Source organism: Natrix helvetica (genome assembly GCF_964273705.1).
Source record: "Natrix helvetica genome assembly, chromosome: 4".
Lineage (NCBI taxonomy): Eukaryota > Metazoa > Chordata > Lepidosauria > Squamata > Natricidae > Natrix > Natrix helvetica.
Window position 1 is genome coordinate 15,289,507 of NC_138550.1, and position 17,322 is coordinate 15,306,828.

Consider the following 17,322-nt stretch of genomic DNA (forward strand, 5'->3'; position numbering starts at 1 on the left):
GAAGTGACTTCCGGGTTGCTCGGAGGGTCGTTTTAAGCGCTCTGAAGGCATCAGGGAAGCCTCAGACGGTCCCTGAAGCCTTCGGAGCGCTTAAAACCACGCTCCGAGCAAACCGGAAGTTACTTCTGGGTTGCTCAGAGGGTCGTTTTAAGCGCTCCGAAGGCATCAGGGAAGCCTCGGACGGTCCCTGAAGCCTCCGGGGGGGCAGGGGAGGCTCTTTTCGCCCTCCCCAGGCTCCTATAAAGCCTCTGGAGCCTGGGGAAGGCGAAAAATAGCTTTTAAAAAGGTGAACTCAGCTGGCCAGCGCGCGCTGGCCAGCTGACAGGCCAGCGCCTCGCGTGCCCTGATAAATGGCTCCGCGTGCCACTTGTGGCACACGTGCCATAGGTTTGCCATCACGGATATATAGCAATAGCACTTACACTTATATACCATCACAGTGCTTTAGGGCCCTCTCTAAGCGGTTTACAGAATCAGCCTGATGCCCCCAATAATCTGGGTCCTCATTTTACCCATCCTCGGACGGATGGAAGGCTGAGTCAAACTTGAGCCTGGTGAGATTCGATCTGCCAAACTGCTGGCAGCCGGTGATCAGAAGAAGTAGCCTGTAGTACTACATTCTAACTACTGCACCACCACGGCTCTGTCTTATATATACATATGTCCCAAATTCTCCTGGGATGTCTATTAATTAGGAAAATGCTGAAAAACTATTCTTCAAGCAGTTCAAATACATGAAAGATTGGATTAAGTGTATATGTCTTCTGATCAATACTTAAAGAGAGGAATTATAGTTAACAGAAGGGATGATTGATGGCAGAAATGTATTCCACGTTCAAATATTAGTTTCAACCATCTAAATAAAGTTGCAAATGGCTCTGTCCAGCTAAGACACTATACTTCAGTAAACACAATATTTAGGTTAAAGTAAAGGTTTTTTTTAAAATAGGAAACACAGAGGCACAGGCAGAGAGACAGACAGACAGAAAGTGTGGTTATTGTTAAGGCACCAGGCTGGTAAGCAGGAGTTAGGCACACTCCTCCAGACCACTTCTGAGATCTTGCCAAGAAAACTGCAGGAAGCAGGTTTTATGCCAAAGCTTGCTTTTTTATATAGTCTACATCTGTTCACTCATTTGATAATCATCATTAGTATGACAAATAACTCTTTCTTCTCCCTCTGTCCTGACAAACTTTATCAGCATAGGAAATGTCATTCATTTTTATTCATTTGGAACTTACGCATGGAAGTTTTTATAACCACAAGTGGTCTAGTAGCAAAGCACAGGGACTGCACATGGAAAATCTTGGGCTGAAACCTTGTGCCTAATAATCTGTATTTTATAATAAAGATCAATCAAAATGTAATCATATTGACGACCTGCTCTTCTGTATCTTTAGTTTAAGCACAATTGTAATACACTGCATGAGCAAATTTGCCTGCAGTCTTTATATAAATGACATATCTGTTTGATGTTAAGCAATCTAAGAGAGATTGTCTTTCAACCCTTCCTTCCTTCCTTTCTCCTTCCCTCCCTTCCAATCAAAATGAGGGTTTATAAGTTAAGTCCTTTTGTTGACATGCACTTAATGTGCTCAAGTACGACAAGTTCATGGTTTAAAGTAGGCATGAGTAAAATGTTTCAGATTTGAAATATTTTAATTTTGGAAGTGGATTGCTGCAATCTTCTGATCACAATGGAAGAATGCAAACTCAAAGCAGGACCAATGTTCCCTCTAATTTTTTTTCAATGTGAGCAGAAAAGTATAGTGTTTGAGCGGCACATTTTCATGCCTGAACACCTGAATTTTTTTCACAGATGTCACCTAAGACAACAACGAAATCAGTATCATTTGAAACTCAAAGTTATGTTTCTTCAAGGTACCCGCTTAATTAAAAGTGTTATATAATGTCAGTATCACTTAACAATGCTCCTGCTTAGCAACCAAAATGTTGGCTCAGGAACTCTGGCATTTGAAGCATGCAAGTCTTAAAGCTGTCAAATTACAAGACCCTTGCACCCCTAACCCTTTAGGAAAAAACCCCAGGGGTCTTCAAACCTGACAGCTTTAAGACTTGTGGACTTCAACTCCCAGAATTCCTCCTCCAGTCATGTTGGCTCAGAAACTCTGGCATTTGAAGTGTGCAAGTCTTAAAGCTGTCAAATTACAAGACAACTCCCAGAATTCCTCCTCCAGTCACGTTGCAGCGACATCATCTGCATGGATCTGCTCCATCTTTGGTTTCTTCATCATGGGCAGGGCTGCTGCTGAAGGTGCCGACGAACCGCCGCCGCCACCAGAATAACTGCTGCCACCTCCTCCTCCTCCAACAGTACCACCACATTTGCTGCCCGGTGCTGCGGCTGAGGTGAAGCCGGCAAAGCTCCAGCCGGCATCCTCGCGCATGGCAGGGGTGCCTCCCCCTCCGCTCGGAGGACCTGAACTCAGCCCCGCGTTACTCCTGCCCCCTCCTCCTCCTCCGCCGTGCTTTTGAGAAGCCATGAGGCATTTTTCCCCTGCTCCCCCCCCCGCCTTCCTACTGGCTCCTGCAGCCTCATGGCTCCTCAAAAGCACGGCGGAGGAGGCGGCAGGGGTAACGCAGAGCTCAGCTCAGGTGCTCCGAGCAGAGGGGGAGGCGCCGCTGCCACGCGCGGGGATACCGGCTGGAGCTTTGCTGGCTTCACCTCAGCTGCAGCGCCGGGATGCAAATCCGGCAGTGCTGTTAGAGGAGGAGGAGGTGGCAGCAGTTATTCCGGTGGCGGAGGGGGCTTTACCCTCAGTCGCCCCATGCTCATCAAAAGAAGTCCAAGGAGGTCCTTTGCGGGCAGCCAGTTCTAGCTGCCTGCAAAGGACCTCCCCAGCTCCCGGAGCCTGTGGCAATAGAAATCACTGCGCGGCAGTTGAAAAGTGCTGCGCGGTGTTTTCTTGCCCCGTGCGCGGCCGCGCAGCCGCGCACCTTAGAGGGAACATAGAGCAAGACCAAAGGTGTTTTTCCAAAAATCAACTGGACTTTCTTTTCTTTTTTTTCCCTTGCAAACATTTTGCTAGAACTTACACTTTCCCAGTTTTGGTATGCATGTAATTCATTTTATTGCAACTGATACTGGTCCAAAAAACTGCCTCTGTCAAAAAACTGCCTCTATCAGTCAACAATCTCAAGTAAATCAGACAGGAAAATCAACTAGATGAGCTAATTCTACTTTATTATAAGACTACATTAACAGAACCTTACAAGTCTTAAGATACAAACTTCTCATTGCTACTTTTAATAGTCTAATCCATTAAGACAAATCCTTGCTATGGTTCTTTCTCTGGCTGTTGGAGACACTAGGGGGGCTTCTGCTTCTCTTCTCTGATGGTTTCCTAGGCAGCATCTCTTGCCTTCATCCCCAAGGTCATTCACACATTCCATTACATCATCTACATGCAAACCAAGCCCCAAAGCTATTAAAAAGTCAGGCCCATCTGAGCACCAACTCGTACCTTACTACATGGAGCAATCCAATAGGCCATAGAAAGGAATGGCAATCCAACAGCTACAGCAAGAACCACTAAAAACTTTACTGCCATGGTCTGTTGCCGTAAACCCGACAAATTCTCGTACCAGATTGAGAGAAGCTGCTGCTGGCAGTTTGGATGTGCAACAAACTGCAAAAAAAGAGAGAGAAAACACAAAGAAGCGTTAGCCGTAATCTGCCACTCACCTCAAAAGTAGAATGCTAAAATAATATTAAAACAAAAAAAATATCTAAGTAATCTTCACATGACAGTCGCAAAGGAAGCATGGAACTTAAAGTGGGGCAGGGACCTCTTTATGTGCCTTATGTTTTTTCTAAAGTAGAGAATTTTGATTACTTAACAAAAGGAACAGAAGAAATCCTGAATTTAGTTTTCAGCAATATTGCTTTTAAAAAGATTTTCCTTCCCAAAAATGTCCCCAGGTGAAGACTACTACAAATAAGAGCATAAAATGTGCTAGACTGAGTCAAGTCAATGGTATATTTTACTGTATCCTGTTAAGATATTACTTTAATAATATCTTTGGGATTTCTGCAACACGAATCTGATGGCAGGAACCATTCCTTTTATAATATTACAGCGTCTCATAAAAGAAGTACAGAAGCAATTTGGCATTGAAAATGAAAAATATGTTTTGGATTTTTAATAGCCATATTTGATCTCTATCGCTAGTATCCAAGAGCATTAAAGAGTTTTAATGCTCTTTTCACTTCTCTGCTTACATGAAGTTGGACCTCAATTGTTCAATCTTTATGAGGCTGCAGGGAGAGATGGAGGGCTTTTTAAAAAAAAATTAAAGAGAGATTTAATTTGCTTGTTTTTGAATTTTAGAGGTGTTAATATACATTGTTAAATATACTGGAGATTTAAAATACTAATATATACATTACAACAACATATGTGCCATCTTAGTACATTTATCCTGAATTTGAGCAGCTGATCTTGGTAACTGTGAGGCTGCATATAATTGGCAAGTCCCAGCAGAAGAGAATATCTCTAGCTCAAGGTTGAACTATGGAATCCTTGGTTCTCTTTGAGTTGTTGGGAGTTTTCTCTTTGGTGATCCCTTAATCTAGGTATTGTTTTCTGCTCAATTGTTTGAAACTGATACAATACAATACAATACAATACAATACAATAGTAGAGTTGGAAGGGACCTTGGAGGCCTTCTAGTCCAACCCCCTGCCTAGGCAGGAAACCCTATACCGTTTCAGACAAATGGCTATCCAACATCTTCTTAAAGACTTCCAGTGTTGGGGCATTCACAACTTCTGGAGGCAAGCTGTTCCACTGATTCATTGTTCTAACTGTCAGGAAATTTCTCCTCAGTTCTAAGTTGCTTCTCTCCTTGATTAGTTTCCACCCATTGCTTCTTGTTCTGCCCTCAGGTGCCTTGGAGAATAGTTTGACTCCCTCTTCTTTGTGGCAACCCCCGAGATATTGGAACATTGCTAGCATGTCTCCCCTAGTCCTTCTTTTCATTAAACTAGACATACCCAGTTCCTGCAACCGTTCTTCATATGTTTTAGCCTCCAGTCCCCTAATCATCTTTGTTGCTCTTCTCTGCACTCTTTCTAGAGTCTCCACATCTTTTTTACATCGTGGCGACCAGAACTGAATGACCATTGTCTTACCTGAAGGGTCCTTTTCAGGGCGCTGCAACGGAGAGTCCAAAGAAGGGTTAAACACAGCCAATCTGCCCAGAACTGAATTGAAACTTTAAGCCACGCCTCTGGTGCTGACTCTCCTCAGATTTATTCAATGAAGACGTGGAACAGTTGCGCGCTGAAACTTCAACTGGAAGTCTAATATGGAACAAGTCAAAAATAGTCCAACAACAATAACAGAAACAACAAACAACACTTTGACTTCACAAACAGCAGCGGAGAATAGACCCCAGGGCGGGGTGGACTCTCCGTTGCAGCGCCCTGAAAAGGACCCTTCAGGTAAGACAATGGTCATTTTCCAGGGCGCTGCTCTGGAGAGTCCAAAGAAGGGACATGCCCAAGCTAACTATCACTAGGGCGGGAAGGCTCAGCCATCAGGGTCGCTCCGCTGGTATGGATGCCCTGAAGAACACGCCTCCCAAAGGCCCCTTCCGCCGATGCAAAACTGTCCAGTTTGTAATTTCGGACAAATGGAGACAGAGAAGTCCAGGTGGCCGCCTAGCAGATCTCTTCAATCGGTGCCTGTGTAGACCAGGCAGCTGTGGTGGCGGCGCTTCTAGTCGAATGTGCTGTGATATTACGAGGCACAGGAACGGACTGTAAAACGTGGGCAAGCGCAATGCAGGCTCGCAGCCATCCGCCGATGGTAGATGAAGAGACCTTCTTGCCTTGAGAAGCTGGTTGAAAGGAGATGAATAGAGATTCGGATTTCCGAAAACTGGCCGTGCGCTTGATGTATCTGCGAATAGTCCTGCGCACATCCAGCATGTGCCAGCGCTTTTCCCTCGGGTGCCGAGGATGCGGACAAAAATCCGGAAGGACCACCTCCTGCGCCCGATGAAACCAGGAATTGACCTTCGGAATGAAGGAAGGGTCGAGCCTCAGGATTACTCTGTCGTTACGAATGAGACACAAGTCCTCTCTGACTGACAAGGCAGCCAGTTCCGATATGCGACGAGCAGACGTGATAGCGACCAGAAAAATCCTCTTGAATGTGAGGTGTCTGAGACTGGCCGTCTTAATGGGCTCAAACGGGGGCCTGATGAGGGACCGCAACACTACATTGAGATCCCAAGATGGGTATCTGTGGACCACTGGGGGTCTCAGGTTGGTCGCTCCCCTGAGGAAACTGCGGATGGTCGGATTCCGGCCAAGAGATGCGTAGCCCTCAACTGAGAGGATGGTTGACAGGGCTGCCGCCTGGCGCCTCAGGGTGTTAGGAGCCAGGCCCTTGTCCAAACCTTCCTGCAGGAAGTCCAGGATGACAGGAACCGAAGCAAGGGGCGCAGACGTACCATGAGCCGTGCACCAGCTGGCGAAGGATTTCCAAGTGGCGTTGTAGATGCGCGTCGTGGACTGCCGTCGTGACGCTTGGATGGTGCCAATCACCTTGTCTGACAACTTGCCTCTGCTTAGGAGATCCCTCTTAAGTGCCAGACGGCCAGCTGCAGCCACTGGGGTTCTGGATGTTGAAGGGCCCCCTGGCTGAGAGAGATGTCCTGTGGAGGAATCCGCCACGGTGGTGTGATCCAAAGACTCACCAAGTCTGCAAACCAGGTTCTCCTGGGCCAGTACGGTGCTACCAGCAGCACCTCCGCCTCCTCTGCTAGGATCTTCCTGATGACTCTGGGAAGAAGAGGTAGCGGGGGGAAAGCGTAAAGCAGACCTTTCGGCCACGGGCCGTGCAGCGCGTTGACTCCTTCCGCCCTCGGGTCGTGGAACCTTGTGAAGAACCGCGGAAGATGCGCGTTGGCCGCGGTGGCGAACAGGTCCACCAGCGGGAGGCCGAACCTCTGGGACAGTTGCTGGAACAGCAGCGGATGTAGACGCCACTCCGAGTGGTCGACTGTGGATCTGCTCAGCCAGTCCGCCTGAGTGTTGCTCACGCCCGAGATGTGCTCTGCCTGAAGAGAAAGGAGATACCTCTCCGCCCATCGACCCAAGAGCTCCGCCTCCTTCATCAGGGATCTGGAGCGCGTTCCCCCCTGTCGATTGATGTGCGCCTTGGTGGCGACATTGTCTGTCATGATGCGCACGTGGTGGCCCTGAACGGTGCTCTGGAAGCGCTTCAGCGCAAGCCTGACTGCCCTCAGCTCCAGCCAGTTGATGCTGTGAGAGGCTTCGGAAGGGGACCACCTGCCCTGTGCGAGCTGGTTGTGGCAGTGGGCCCCCCAACCAAACAGGCTGGCATCCGTTGTGATGGTGAGCCTGACTGGCTCCTTGAATGGCGACCCCTTTAACAGGGCCGGAGACAACCACCACTTTAGAGAGCGACGTACCTCTGCTGGAACTGGAATCAGTCTTGTTGAGCTGCTTTCGTTTGTTCTTTGATATGGAAGCAGGAGCCACTGTAGGGGACGGGAGTGAAGTCTCGCCCAAGGCACGATTGACAGGCACGAGATCATCTTGCCAAGGAGCTGTGAGAGCTGAACCACCTTGACTAGACGTGACTGCTGCACCTGAACGACCATCTCCCGAAGGCTGGCCACACTTTCCGGGGACAGGGATACCGTGCACGAGGTGGTGTCGATGACGGCCCCTAGATGCTTCAGTCTGGTCGTGGGAATGAGATGACTTTTTTCCAGGTTGATGGTGAACCTGTGGTCCCGGAGCGCCTGCATGGTGTGTTCTAGGTCGCTGACAGCTTGTTGATGCGATGATGACAGAATGAGAACATCGTCTAGGTAACAGTGGAGTCTGACCGGACGTGACCGTAGAAAAGCCGCCACGGCTGCGAGAACCTTTGTGAATGTCCTGGGCGCCGATGACAGGCCGAATGGCATTGCCCGGTACTGGTAATGGAGGCCCGCGTAAGAGAACCTCAGGAACTTGCGGTGGGCTTTGCGGATAGGGATGTGGAGGTAGGCCTCTTTGAGGTCTATGGACGTTAGTATATCGCCTGGCCTGATGCACCCCAAGATGGACTGGAGGGACTGCGTCTTGAACCTGTGATATGTCACGTGGTGATTGAACCTCTTTAGATCTAATATCCCCCTCCACCCTCCTGAGTTTTTGGGGACCAGAAACAGGATGGAGTAAAACCCTCTTCCTTCCTGGCCTGCTGGGACAGGTTCTATGGCCCTGATCTCCTTGAGGTGCCTTATCTCCTGTTCCATGAGGGATCTTTTGACTAACCCTGAGGGAACTGGACACCGGATGAAGTGGCGGGGAGGGGGGGACCAGAATTCTAAAGTGAGACCCATGCGGACCGTTTGAAGAACCCACTGGTCCGACGTGGTCTGCTCCCATTTGGCGTGGAACAACTGCAACCGCCCTCCTATGGGAGCTGACCTGTGATGGTCATTTATACCTCCTAAAGGGTCGGGAGCCGGAGCCCCCCCGAAATGGCCGCTTGGAGAAGGGCTGCTGGCGACCTCTGTCTCGAAAGGACTGACGGTCCTGAGACCGCTCACCCTGCTGGGGATACGCCCGATGATAGGGGGCGGAGCTGGTGGAGGGCTCATTGTTCCGAAAGGCCTGCCTCCTGTAAGAGCCAGGACCTTTACGATCAGGCTTTTTGGTGACTGATGGCATCACTTTCTTTTTGTCCTTGTTTTCCACAAGGACTGGATCAAGGACCTCACCAAACAGCTTGTCCCCTTTAAAGGGGGCAGTAACAAGCTTCCATTTGGAGCGCATATCCACATTCCAGTGCCTAAGCCACAGGAGGCGTCTGGAAGTAACATTAGACGCTAGGGCACGCGAGGCAAACTTAGCAGCATTCAGAGTGGCATCAGCAGTGTACTCTGTGGCTGCCATGATTTTATTGATATCCTGCCTGACTTTAACGTCCTTGGCAGGTATCTTCCTCAACAACTGCCTCAGCCACAGGAGAGCCGCCCTGGAGAAAAAGGAGGCTGAAGCGGAGGACTTAATGGCCCATGCAGCTGCCTGATGGGTCTTGTGACAAGCAGTTTCGGTTCTCTTGTCCTCAGCCTTGAGCCCCTCCAACAGGTCAGGAGGGAGCACAGAAGAGGAGGTAAGAGCCGCTACAGGGGGATCGATAGGAGGGAGCTTGAGCAGCTCCTCCAGGCTGGCATCCACCGTATATAGCTTCTTGTCATGGCTGCTGGGGGTAGCCATGGTAGCTGGCTGCGCCCACTGTCTTTGAACTAAATTGAGGAACATCTTGGGTACAGGAACTATTTCCTGGACCGAAATGGGTTCCTCAAAGAGATCCCCAGATAGATCATCAGGGTCTACAACCACCTGAGCTGGGGGGGTGGACCCCATGTGAGTTGAGATCTTAGCCTTATCTAAAATGGTTTTGAAATTATCCAAATTAAATAAGCCTGAAAAGGCCGGCTTTTTGGCGGGGCTTGCCTCATCCCCAGAGAATTCAGCTTCCTGCCTAGGAAGAAATTCCTCTTCTTCCTCCCAGTCTGACTCATCGGAGGCCACTGAAGAATGCAGGGACGGAGGTGGAAGGCTAGGAGTCATCTCTCTGGAATCCTCCTGGGGTTGCAAATGGTGGGTCTTGCGAGTGCGCTTGCCACCTTTTCGCATGCCTGCCTCAGTGCCCTGGGAAATGGCCCTGTTAATTATTTCCTGCATTTCAGTGGATAGGTTAGGCCCTTGGTCCTCAATGGGGCGAACCCCTTGAGTGGGCCCGGGGATCGGCTGTTGAGGGGCTAAGGGCCCCATTGGAGCTGGTCCCTCCTCCATATCAGAGGGACAGGCAAAGAGATCAGCCTGATCTGCCATGGAATGGCCTGGAGAAGTTGCCATGGCCAAGGAATCCCCTTCCTCTTCACTATCAGAAATGGGGCCTCCCTGGGCTGGAGGAATTTCCCTGGAGGGCTCCCCAGGAGACACCGAAAGGGAAGATCGGGCCTGCTGTTGGGCTTTGGAAGACTGTTTTTCTAAGGCCTTCTGTCGCCTTAATGCATCTTTGTCTAGGCCTGAGCCCTGCTTGAGGCCATGCCTGGAGTAAGGCTTACTCCCTCTAATGGCCTCCCTGGCAGCTTTCCCGGCCTGTCTTACAGGGGCTCTGGAAGAGACACCCTCAGAAGTCTCAGGGGCCTGATCTGCCATGGTAACAATCACTGGTTGGGACAGTAGGGGGATGGGAAAACCACCACTCACCACCTCCAGAAAGCCCACCACAGCACGATGCTCCTGAGGAGACAGAGAAACTGCAAGGCCTGAAGTAGCTTGGAATCTTTTAGGCGCGAGCAGAATTCGCTCCCAGCGCCTGCAGGAGAGTAAAGGAGGCGACCCAGCAGGCCACGATCCCACGCCGCTATCACTTGCTTGGATTGGGGCCCAGGTCGCCGGTCACACCGGGCAAGTCTGACTCCACGCGGCTCCTGCAAAGAGCCAGGCACCAGGCAGCTGCGGCAAAAAACTTTTAAAAGTAAAGCCGGAAGATTGCGCAATCCAAAATGGTGGCCGGAACTCACTGGAGCTTTGCACGCCAAATTTAAAGAGGGAAGAAGCCAAAATGGCTGCCCTGGAAGCCCACGCTGCAATTTGACTTGCTAGAAGCACAAATTGCAACGGAGGGCTTCCAGTGGAAATCGGCCCCCAGTATGGGTGCCCCAACAGCGCTGGCGTCGGCACTCCGACCCACGCGCTTCCCCCAACAGCTGCCTGTGGCTTCTAGGAGCCAGAGCAAAGCCCCGGACTCCAGGAGAGCCGAAAGGGTGAGAAAAACCCAATTAAAAAGGGAAAAAAACAAACTTAAATTTAAACTCACCAGCCTGCTCTAAAAATCCTTAAATATACTGTTTTAAAAAATTATTCTTCCTCTGGAGAGTCCAAGGAATCAATCTTAGAACTGGAGAAAATCTTAAAGCGCGTCCACTGGGCTAGCTGAATTGAAAAAATCTGAGGAGAGTCAGCACCAGAGGCGTGGCTTAAAGTTTCAATTCAGTTCTGGGCAGATTGGCTGTGTTTAACCCTTCTTTGGACTCTCCAGAGCAGCGCCCTGGAAAATGCAGTATTCCAAGTGTGGCCTTACCAAGGCATTATAAAGTGGTATTAACACTGATAAACTGAGAGCCACCTAGAAAAACTCCCCCAAAATGCTAGGGAATTCCTGGAAGCTTAGCATTTAAAAAATCAGTCGTCAACAGACATAAAGCACATTTACACACAATTCAAAGGAGAATAAAGAAAAATCTAAGAAGGAAACAAAAAGATCGGAATAGCCCCTTTCCCAGTTAAATCGGGATTAACATCACACAACAATCAAGCAGAAAATAATCAAGGAATTACCACTCTCTACCAACATTGGTAGAGCAAGCTGCTGAATCTAAACAAGGAATAAACCCCACACTCACTAGCACTGGTGATGTTATCTAGTTGAGTAATGAAATGTTTACAAGCAAACTAAACTCATAGACCACCAAAGACTCCAGTTTCCAGCCTGTAGTTGTTCATATTTGGCTGAATTTGCATTGGCTTATTTCCTTATTTAACACACGTATAGATGCAGCCATGTATTAATGGAACTCTAGATGGGAATCAAGGATGAAAACTGAATGCAATTATCAATGTTGGTTTAAAGGAGAAAAAATACAAATGAGAGACCACAATAAAAATTTCACAGTTGTGGATCATGTACAATCAGTTATGGATTTGCAAAAGAAGGAAATCCATAATTGTGATTTGCTATTTATGGTATAAGTCTATTACATTTTTGGAACTGAGAATATATTTTAGTAAGTTTATATTTAAAGTAATGATGGACTCAACTAATTATTTTAATTTTCTGGAGTTAAACATACTAGAAAATTGTCTATCTAGGGGGCCGAGATGGTGCAGTGGTTAGAGTGCAGCACTGCAGGCTATTTCAGCTGACTGCTAGCTGCAGTTCGGCAGTTCAAATCTCATTGGCTCAAGGTTGACTCAGCCTTCTATCCTTCCGAGGTGGGTAAAATGAGGACCCAGATTGTTGGGGGCAATAGGCTGACTCTGTAAACTGCTTAGAGAGGGCTGTAAAGCACTGTGAAGAGGTATATAAGTCTAAGTGCTATTGCTATTGCTATTTTGTATTATCCACTAAGATTTGGCAGCATGATTTTTAATGGATGTCAAAAAGTGGGACTTGTTGATGACATGTGGTAATTCCTTGAAAGCAAGGAAAGCCTACAAAAAATGCCACCAAGTTAAGTAGACTGATCAACACCAATCATTCTCCAGGATATATGAATATCAAAAATTTAAATGCTCCAGGATGCTGCTTTGACTATTAAGACTATTTTTGGTGTTCCATGCTAACAGTATTGAATAATTGTGAGGGGCTTAACTGAAAACCCCTCAGTTAATCCCAGAACTCACTTTTTTGACTTCATATTTTATAGCCCGTTTTAAGCGGCTCAGACTTGGACGTCCATGCTCCCCATGGTTCAGTTCAACATCTCCGTTGAGGATAGCTTCCACTTCTTCTGTGTTTCTGCACAAATCAAGAAGTCCAACCACAAAGTCCTTGCACTGCATTGACAATTTTTTGTAATCGTTCTTTGAAGGAAAAGAAGTTGATGAGTAAATAAACAGACCCTCCCGTTCCCAGCAATACAAGTGTACAGAGGAACTCTCTTAGTAGGCTGTTGCAAGTAGGAAGACTCTACTACAGAACGTGTTCTACTTTGGGTCTAGCTGTGGAATTTTCTGTTCTCCAATGGGTGTAGATTAGTGGATGTTATACCAGTGAACATTAACTTCCAAGTAATTAGATATGACTATGAGATAATGGAGTGGAGTGTTTGGCATGTAATGTTAAATATAGCAATGCAATTCTTAGGCACCATAGGTCAGCCTTTGCAGAAGATAACCAGGCTGAGTGAAGGAGTGATGACATGTTTGACCAATGGACAAAGGAGTCCTTTCATGCCCACAAGTGATACAAGTCCATCCCACCTTGAATCCCTTTGACTCTTATCTACTGCCAATTTACTTTGACCATTAGTAATTTAGATTCCTGAGTGGTGCGGTAGCCTAGAGGTGGAGCTCTCACTTCCCAATCAGGAGTCTGTGAGTTCGATCCCAGGTAGAGGCAAATATTGTTCTCTCTAGGCACAATGAGAATACATTGTATCTCCTGAATATAACTCCACATTGACGACAGGAAGGGCATCTGGCCACTAATCACTCAGCTCCATTCAGTTGTCCAGAATCCACCCCACAAGGGATTATGGGGTCATTGAAAGATGATGATGATGATTAGTAGTAGTTTAGATTCCTGTAGAGAACCTAACCTTGCAATAAATCTTTATACCCATTTGAACTGCCTGGATCTTCTTATTTCCCCAGCACTTGGACAGTCCTTTTATATAGGCCTTTCATGACATGGGGCTAGATTACTTATGAGACTGTCTCTTCTCAATTGTTTCCATCCATTGCATTACATTGGGCAGAGTGGCCTGTTCCAGGTCCCAACAGTGAAGTAATGTTACTTGGTGGGTGCTAGGAAGCATGGCTTCTCTGTCACGTTTCCTGTCTGTGGAATACTCTCTCCCAAGATACAGACAGACTTGGTCCTAGTATCCTTCTGGAAGGTGGCAAAGCCTTGGCTTTCCCCCCAGATACTGGGGTCATGATGTGAATGGAACTTGGGCATTGGTGTGGCTTTGTTGACATGTTAGTAATGAGATTTTGGGGGACCTCAATGTAGAGTTTTCAATTTCTTAATGATTTTCTAAATTCTAATTTCTGTTTTCTATTGCCACTCAGAAGTACTCTGGTAAATGGGTGGCTATAAATAAATAAATGTGCCAAGTATAATAAAAATATCTAACTAATGTTTTTAAGCTATAGGCCAAGGGTGTCAAACACAAGGCCCGGGGGCCGGATTTTTCAATTAATTTTAATTTTATGATCATTTATTGTTTTAATACTTTAGAGTACATTTTAACTGAATGTCTGTAAGTCACCTCAAGTCACCTCTGGCAAAATGGGCAGCATGATAGGTAGATAGATAGCAGGGGTGGGTTCTGGCCGGAACTACTGTCAGTTTGCTGGTTTGCATGCCGCGCGCATATGCACAGTGCCATTAAAATTGTTCTGCACATACACAGAACTGAAAACCAAGATGGCGTCACCTGGAGAACCAGTTCGGGGACGTGACAGGCCTGGGTCACTGCCGGTTCCAGCGACCCAGACTGCCAAATCATTACCGGTTCAGCTGAACGGGTCCGAACTGGTAGGAACCCACCACTGGTAGGTAGGTAGGTAGGTAGGTAGGTAGGTAGGTAGGTAGGTAGGTAGGTAGGTAGATGATAGATAGATAGATAGATAGATAGATAGATAGATAGATAGATAGATAGATAGATAGATGATAGATAGATGAAAAATAGATAGAAAATCTGATTTTCTTTTGGCCTTCAAAATATATTTGCTATACTGAACAACTTGAAATAATGTAGGGCAGTGATCAAGATAATAAAACATAGGTTCCATTTTGAGCAATTCTGACTACATCAAAAAAGGATTAGGTTGGTGTGTTTAGTAAGTCGATAAATATTTGCAGGACTTATAGGTTGATCTGATCTACTAAGTGCTGCATAACTCCTCGTGTCTATGAATCAAATCAGAGAGATGAGTAATCAAATGTTAAAAATAAAATCATTTACTATAAAGCCCAGGAATTGCCTAATTATAATAAGGCAAATTCATCATCCACAGGGATGGCCACAGCAACCCTGATGAAATAACCAACTCTTCTGATTTACTGAGAATCAGGAGGAAGGAATGGAAGGCTTTTACAGATCATACAAAAAAAATGTTGGTGCTACAACTTGTGTAAGGAAAATTGAATCTAATAAAAAATGCAGCTAATACATAACTGAATGATCAGGCAATGAGCAATCAAGGAATAGAAGCCCTGGAATTTATGGCCAATTACCAATTTACAAACCTATTAAGAAAATAAGTCATCACCACTGATGAGCTCCGGCGGCGCAGTGGTTAGAGTGCAGTACTGCAGGCCACTTCTGCTGACTACCGACTGCCTGCAATTTGGCAGTTCAAATCCCACCAGGCTCAAGGTTGATTCAGTCTTCCATCCTTCCAAGGTCGGTAAAATGAGGATTGTTGGGGGCAATATGGCTGACTCTGTAAAACCGCTTAGAGAGGGCTGTAAAACACTGTAAAGCGGTATATAAGTTTAAGTGTTATTGTTGCTAGTGCTGAAATCTTTTTTATGGTGTATGTGTTTTTTATGGTAATGGAAAAGAGTTTAAGATATTTACTCTGATCCAAAAGAGGTTAAAGGTAAAGGTTCCCCTTGCACATATGTGCTAGTATTCCCAACTCTAGGGGGCGGTGCTCATCTTGATTTCAAAGCCGAAGAGCCAGCACTGTCCGAAGACGTCTCCGTGGTCATGTGGCCAGCATGACTAAATGCCGTAGGTGCACGGAATACTGTTACCTTCCCACCAAAGTGATCCCTATTTTTGTACTTGCATTTTTATGTTTCTGAACTGCTAGGTTGGCAGAAGCTGGGAGAAGTAACGGGAGGTCACTCCATTACGCGGCACCTGGGATTTGAACCAACCTTTCTGATTGACAAGCTCAGCCACTGAGCCACCGTATCCCATCCAAAAGAGGTTATGTAATCATAAATCATGCCTATCCATTGATTAACATCTTACCTTGAATTCTTTTTCAATGTTAGCAAGCACAGCCAATTCATTGCTTAGTTCCAAGGCAGTCATAACCGGGTCCTCACTTGACAATGACAGATAAGCTGGACTCGCCAGACCTTTGTAGGCATTGATCCTGGATCTAGAATGGCTGAAAGAGTCATTCTTTTGCTTCTTGTTGCATTCGCTGCATTTGCAGAAATAATCGTGCGGCCTCTCAATCCGAGCTCCTTTCCTCAGCAGGATGTGCACAATTTCATACTCCTGGCAGTGGGCAGCGAGGATAATGGGGGTCACGTCATGGGAGAAGCGAGTTCCGTCCTCATCGTAGGCGTAAAAATCATCATGTTGCAACTCCGATTGACTGGGACTTGTAGCCAACCTCTTCCCTTCTGCAAACGCAGGATGGTTCAAAATGGCTTCCACGATTCGGATGTAGCCTTTGCTAATGGCTAAGAGTAGCGCATCTCCAACCCGTGACAAGTTTTCCTTCTTAAGTAAAAGCTCCGTGATTTCCAGGTGTTCGTTTGCCACAGCCAGTTGTAATGCATTCTGGCCCATGTAATCCACACAGTTCACGTTGAGCGATGTGCATTCCTCCAACATTTTACGGACTACAGGGATATTGCCATATTCTGCTGCTTCCAGAAAACGCTCTTCCTCAATAGAAATGCTGGTTGAGTGGTCATTAAACATATATGCCGGGCCCCGAATAGCAGATCTCCTGCCTTTCTCTCTAGCTACAGTCTGTTGGCGAAAGCCATGACGATTCTCAGCACCTCTACTAAAAAGAAAGAGAGGATTAATGCTTTGCCCACCTTCCTTTTTTTAAGGATACATTTGTGAAGTGCAAGGAAGAAGGAGAGAGACACAAGAAGAACTCAGTGGTATCAGACGTGGTTTTCCGCAGGTTCTGACCTGTTCTGGAGAACCGATAGCGGAAATTTTGAGTAGTTCAAGAACCGGTAAATACCACCTCTGACTAGCCCCATCCCCATCTATTCTCCGCCTCCCGAGTCCCAGCAGATTGGGAGGAAATGGGGGTCCTTCCCTTGGAGTTGAAAGGGAATGGAGATTTTACAGTATCCTTCCCCTGCAATGCCCACCAAGCCACGCCCACTAAGCCATGCTACACCCACAGAACTGGTAGTAAAAAAAAATGAATCCCACTACTGACTGATTTGTCAAGTGCAAGGAAGGAGAGAGACACAAGGAGCTGAACACAGTGGTACGCTTATTGCTATTCGCTTGTAGACAGGAATCTGGTCACATTAAATCTCACACACACACAAAATTACTAGATATACATTGGTCTCCTTTCAGCTGCTTCCTTCCCATCAGTGACTCAAGGTTAGCCAGCTTCTTCGATATACCCCTCAACTCACCTCCAAATTCCACAACATTTTGAAGACTCCTGTAGAATCTTACTTCAGGCTCTATGCAACCATTAAGCTAGATCTTCAGCCAGCTCTTCAATTTCTCTACCATGTTTCCCTGAAAATAAGACAGGGTCTCATTTTCTTTTGACCCCTGAAATAAGCGCTTGG

At 46.8% G+C, this 17,322-nt stretch overlaps 1 protein-coding gene across 2 annotated transcripts in view; it reads right to left on the reverse strand.

Annotated features, from left to right (window-relative positions):
• Positions 1-17,322, reverse strand: part of TRPC6 (transient receptor potential cation channel subfamily C member 6) — an 82,881-nt gene that overhangs the window by 25,790 nt on the left and 39,769 nt on the right. Inside the window, exons 2-4 of one of the 2 annotated variants that reach the window (XM_081950363.1) lie at positions 15,785-16,556; positions 12,474-12,653; positions 3,487-3,651 (exon numbers count right to left, since the gene is read on the reverse strand). In XM_081950363.1, coding sequence (XP_081806489.1) covers positions 3,487-3,651; positions 12,474-12,653; positions 15,785-16,556 — 1,117 coding nt within the window. Of the gene's footprint in view, positions 1-3,486; positions 3,652-12,473; positions 12,654-15,784; positions 16,560-17,322 lie in introns of both variants that reach the window. The other variant, XM_081950362.1, reaches the window with a different exon arrangement.